The 6,280-nt window shown below is 39.6% G+C and overlaps 1 protein-coding gene across 1 annotated transcript; it reads right to left on the minus strand.

Annotated features, from left to right (window-relative positions):
* Positions 1-3,976: 3,976 nt before the first annotated feature.
* Positions 3,977-4,888, minus strand: LOC117953162 (olfactory receptor 10J4-like). Its single transcript, XM_034885974.1, has one exon. The coding sequence runs from the start codon at positions 4,886-4,888 to the stop codon at positions 3,977-3,979; it is 912 nt and encodes a 303-aa protein (XP_034741865.1).
* Positions 4,889-6,280: the final 1,392 nt, after the last annotated feature.

Raw genomic sequence — 6,280 nt, forward strand, 5'->3', positions numbered from 1 at the left:
GCTGCCGCCTGCTCTCGTCCACTTTACAGGCGAGGCGCAGTTCATCTCGAACGAGCCTAGCGTTACATTCTCTGGCTTATGCAGATTGCAATGAACGTTGTTCCCAGCCAATAGGATCAGTGTATCTCAAGATACCCCCAAGCTAAGCAAATGAAATCTCACACTCCCCATTGGGCCCACGTGGGAAAGATTGACAGTGTAGCCCACAAATTAAAAGATAAGGTCATAAAACTGGCATCCATGTGTAGCCAATAAGAAGACGAGTTGATTGATACCAAACATGGCCAACAAAAACTATTCCTGTGATCTCTTACAGCTGTCTGAAGGCAAAAATATGGACTTCTGATGGCGTTTCACCATTTCATAAAATTATGATTACTTATTTCTATAAATCTATGTATGTACTTCTTTCAGACATATCTGTGAGTGATGTGGATGTGTTTTTGTTCTTCAGAAGTTTTGTATTTAGCACTTTCTTGGCTTTTTTAGAAATAAGAAATAAGACAAACGCACAGACATATCTGTAGAAATACATTCATATAAAATCCATTTTATAAGTCATTTTTTTCTGGATTTTTTCTGTTCTAAGTTGAGACATGTGGCTAGAGTACTATTTTAGTATATAGCCCCTATAATATGCTTACAGTAGTGCTTTTTATTAATTTTACAGATGATTTACTTGGACGGAAATAGAAATTCTGTGTTCTAACCTCTGTAGCTCTGTGTCAGTAAGGCCTAGTGTCACACTTCCACTAGAAACAACAAGTTGGGAGTGTTACCTTCCCAATGAACTCAGGGTCATCCCAGAGGGCCAAAGCATGTGGAAACAGCAGCACCTTTTTAAGGGTAAAAATTTAGGCGAGAAAACCATATATTTTCAAGTGTTACTGAACAGGATTTATAGTATAATGTTTGCCGAACTTAGGGTTGGGACCCAAAATGGGTCGCAGACTCGTTTTATTGGGTCGCCAATTGGCAGAGAACAGACCAAATGCTCAGCATGACCTCAGCATGACCTCAGAATGACCTTAGAAGGGCAATTTCAAAAACCGATCCTAGAAAAGATCAGCTGGTTGATATCTTCAACCAGCCCCATACATCTCATTAAATTCAAGTCAGCCTTATTTAAAAAAATGTTGGTGTCTATACTGAGGGATGATCGGAGGGGATGAATGAATTGAGAAAGGGGGGAGACACAGAAAGGAGAATAGAGACCTTTTCTGGTTTTGTTTACTTTTATAATGGAATAAATATAATTCATATAAATTTAAATTAATGGTTTGTTCCATCTTTTGTTCACAGTTTCAAAAATGTAGATGTTACAATGATTCATGGTGTATTTTTGTAAATTTGGTTCCCGGGGAGACACCAAATTTCTCTTTTGGGTCTTGAGCTGAACTAGTTTGGGAACCACTGGTATTATATATAGTATAGTGCAGTATTAGTATATTATAATATATAGTATAGTATTAGTATAGTATAATATATAGTATAGTGCAGTATTAGCATAGTATATTATGAATGACTTCCTGTAGCGGTCTGTGCCACATTGAAGTTCCAACATTTAGAGATCAACAACACCGTTAACATTCCCAGATTGGTATCTTTATGTAAGATATATTTAAGCGGAGGGAATACGTAGTATTTACTGTAAGCTTCTTCCCTGGTGTCCTTGTACTTTCCCAAATACAAGATTTCCTTGGATTGTGGTTGCACCTGGATCCTGGCTGCGCCTGTTGCCGTGTTCCTGCTCAACGTCCACTGCAAGTTCAGTTATGATCATTTTAATTACCCACGATTCTTGTATTTTTACTGCTACATTAACTGCTACTGTTCATGTTGTTCCATACCCAATGCTATAATTATCATAAGTCATATTTCTACAAATATTATAGTTAAAAATGGTTGTTTCCCCCAAGCGGCCGTGGCAGATTGCCACCCACCTAGAGCCAGGTTCTGCTTCAGGTTTTTGCCTTTTCCACTGCCTCTAATATGTCTTTTCCACCAAGGCAGTTCTGTTGGTGGTTCGGAGTCAGTGCCAAATATCAAACCGGTTCTTTGCTTTTCCACACAAATAAACCTGTCTCTGGGCCAAGAAAACAGGCTCCAACTCAGCACCAACTTAGCACTGGTCTAGATATAAGAACCAGTTGTGTCAGGTGCTGGGGTGGGGGGGTGGTTATCATGACGTTTGAAAACAAAAAACTTCTGGCCGTCATTTTGTAAACACCGGTCAGCTGTTAACCATAAAGAGCTGTTAACGTTAGCTTCGGACATGGATTGAAGAGCAGGTCTAGACCGGACTCTGGGATTTTATTTATCCCCAGGTCTTTCCATAAAGAGCAGGTCTAGACCGGATTCTGGAATGTTATTTATCTCCCAGGTCTTTCCACAAAGAGCAGGTCTAGACCGGACTCTGGGATGTTATTTATCTCCCAGGTCTTTCCAAAAAGAGCAGGTCTAGACTGGACTCTGGGATGTTATTTATCTCCCAGGTCTTTCCTTAAAGAGCAGGTCTAGACTGGACTCTGGGATGTTATTTATCTCCCAGTTCTTTCATAAAGAGCAGGTCTAGACTGGACTCTGGGATGTTATTTATCTCCCAGGTCTTTCATAAAGAGCAGGTCTAGACCGGACTCTGGGATGTTGTTTACAGAAACCCAACAATTATCTATCTTTAATCTTACAGTATTTGAATTAAAACAAAGAAATAATCTCCTGTAACAACAATTAAATTTGTGTTGTCTTCAAAAACAATATATTTTAGTAAATTTGATACTTTCAAATTGCCGTTAAGTTAGAGGATAAACCGTTTTGGGGCTTAATACGGACCCTGTGGGACGCCTCAGGAATTGTTAATGCTCACCGACCATAGATGACCCATTTGTACATACTGACTCCAGTTTTCTACTAAGTTTTTCATCCAATCATGTTTCACGCCTCTGATGTGCTATCCTTCCATTTTTTTGTAAGAATATTTCATGATCAACTGTATGAAATGCTTTTTAAAGATTGTATTGTTTGTTGTTTTTTACTTGTCAATTATTTTGGAAGATTGTGCTGAGAAGTACATGACCTTATTTATCTGTCATTTTAATTATACAGCATACATGTATGCATGAATGGATGTTCAAACATATTTTATTTTAATGTTTTACATGTTCAAATAAACTACTACTACATGCAGCAAATGGTTGCAGGTCGCAGTCGAGCACGCGGCTGCTGAGACTGGTCTGGCAACCCACCAGGAAAAGTTTGTTTGCTGTTGGAGTTTGGTTTTTGGGGGGACGGCAGGACATCATAGTTAGTATTTTATAGTCTTTTATTGTTTAAATCTGATCTTAGAGGTGTTACTTGGTTTCCGTTAGGGTGAGTGTCTCCATAGTATTTACAGGCTGACCCTCATAACGAATTCCCAGCCCTGTTTAGGAAAACAAAGGAAAAACCCTGGGAGAGAAAATTCAAGATGAGATCCATACCTCCAAGGACGGCTGTGTGCTTTGAATGGGAAATAACAATAATATCAAAAAGTCCAAGAATATAAACACTTCCATAAATCCCTAATCAGTTCTGCAGTTCAGGATTTACCAAATAAATCTAAAGCGGTAAGAAACCTCCCAGTGGTGGTTTTCTTGTTAGTCACAAGGTAGCCTATAGTCTACAAATAGTGCTAATAAATAAAACATATCACAGGAAAATAATATGGTATCTTTTTTAATTGTTCTTTTTCCATTAGGAAAACACACATTACATGTATAACTCCATACATACTTTATTTTGCAGAATCAGACAAAATACAAGATCGACACAAAAATCACAATGACATACACTTGTCTTGGCTCTTGACAGAGGAATATATGGTACTGATAAAAATGTCCACAATGGTAACAACATTTAATTTGATTACAGAAACACATATAAAACTTCAGTTGTCATTTTGTGATTACTTGACAAGATCATTATTATTTTTATTGTCTCAACTGAAAAACCTCTTAAGGTGTTTATAAATTTCTTTCATTTTCAGTCCATATATGATCGGATTAAAGAGAGGATGATACAAAATCATTTGTAAAGACATGCTTAAGTAAACGGTTTTGGAAAAATTTGTTTCCAGTCGAGCTAGAAGAACATCATATGTACTCAAACAGGAAAAGTTAATCAGAACCAACAGGTGGGGTAGACAGGTCTGTGCAGCTTTTCTCCTGACTTCTCTACTACTTCGATAGGTTACTATAAATATCCTGGTGTATGTAAAGAGTATGAAGAGTACAGGGAGAGGTACAGCACTTACAAACACAATCAAGCCATATATATTCAGTACTGTTGAAGGAACACAGTGAAGTTTGTTGACTGTGCTGTTGCAGATTATTCCTTTCAAAATAAAGTAACAGAGTTTTTTATTAGCAATCAGCAATGGTCCCACTGAAAACTGACAAGCAGGTAGAATCCAAGCTAAAATCAGGAGAATATTAACAGTTGTTTTTCTCATGATAGTGTGATATTGCAGAGGTTTACAAATAGACACATATCTGTCATAGGCCATGACTGACAACAGGAAGAATTCTGAAATTGCTAGAGTGTAACACATAAACCACTGAAAGAGACAGGCTGAATAAGATATGATCTGTCGTTCAGATAAAAAATCAATCAAAAGCTTTGGATAGATAGCAGTGCTGTAAAGAACAGAGTTGATTAACAATGCTGCAATGAAAATGTACATAGGCTCATGGAGGGATTTGTTAATCACTATGACAAACACAATGATAGAATTACTGCAAATTATGAGGATATATGCTGTAAACATGATCACAAAATACAGATATCTGTATTTCTGCACGTCCACATGTCCATCAAAAGTTATATATGTTACATTAAAGTCATAATCCATTAAGATTGTCTGAAACAAAATGTTAATGAACAAAACAAGTAAATTACTAGAAGTGTCATATAACCTGATATTGTGTTATTCAGTCATCAGTACCTGACCTTGATACACACTGGTGTGGTCCGACAAACACAGAGTTGGATCTGTGACCTGTTTGAGGTTTTTTATCAGACTGCATCAGCCTCCATGGATCTCATTAATCTCTCCAAAGGAAAAGCTACTAATATGTAAACATCTTGATCCGACTCTGGAGGCCTGAACTCATACATGTTGTTGAACTTTGTTTGGTCAGATTACATCACTCTGTCATATTAAGAATTGCACTCTAAGGACATGTTTTGATCGAAGATTTTCAAATTGATGAGTTGAAATTTGCAACTACTACAACGCACCGCTCTGCGATGTTCTGAAACGAGCCGGTTTACATCACTAAGACAGGACGAGGACGACTTTTAGGCTTTTGGAGCTGGATAGCATTTGTTGCATCTAAATATTAATGTGGATACCGTTAGTGATGGTGAGATGCTTACAACAGCTGCATTCCTAGTGACAAAATGGAGAAAATGTTTTATTTCTTTAACTCACTGCTACGTTTTTACACCACTGGCTCTCTTAAGTCACTCTCTAGCTAGCATCACCATATACTGTTCTGTACACGCGGGGGCTCATTGTTGAAACAATTGACGTCCCTTACTTTCTAAAACCAGCCACTGGAGCCTGGACCAGCTCAGTTGCACTGACACCATGTTGCAAGTTGGTGAATAATGATGCTATACAAAGTGTACATTAAGATATGTGTATTGACATGCTGCACAACTGACACGCACAAAGGTAGCGCACAATCCTGCTGACTTCCTGTTACATGTTACATAACTGATTGCCCCACAGGGTCGAGCTGTTGCCTAAGCAATGCAACAGGATACCCTGTAACACACCATCAGCTCCAGTTGAGCTGAGATGGGCTGGTTCAGACCAGTCAGGTGAGGGGCCAGAAATACCCTATGAGTAAGCCAGGCAGAGAGGGAGTGACTCTGCCCGGAGGAAGCCCGGGGCCTCTGTTTGTAGCCAGGCTCAGACGGAGGGCTCGTCATTGAGTTCCTGGTGAGCGAGTTTGCAACGGAGCCCGACTGGTCACAGCCAGAAGAAGCTACGTGGCACCCTTCTCTCCATACCATGTGTCCACCACCTGGGGGAGGAACCGCTTGGTTCGGGTGCGCTGCCACCCATGACGGACCAAACCCGGGCGGCAGAGGCTGGCCCTGGGGATGGTGAACATCCCCTCTCTGTGGGGGAAGGAGCCCAAACTTGTGTGGGAGGTGGAGCGCTACCAGTTAGATCGGGTGGGGCTTACCTTTACGCATAGTCTCGGGTCTGGAACCATACTCCTGGATAGAG

This window comes from Etheostoma cragini, chromosome 11, assembly GCF_013103735.1.
Source record: "Etheostoma cragini isolate CJK2018 chromosome 11, CSU_Ecrag_1.0, whole genome shotgun sequence".
NCBI classification, from domain to species: Eukaryota; Metazoa; Chordata; class Actinopteri; order Perciformes; family Percidae; genus Etheostoma; species Etheostoma cragini.

What these genes read in the sequence shown, in the direction of transcription:
- LOC117953162 (XM_034885974.1), bottom strand. Translation starts at nt 4,888, where the DNA reads ATGGATTATGACTTTAATGTAACATATATAACTTTTGATGGACATGTG.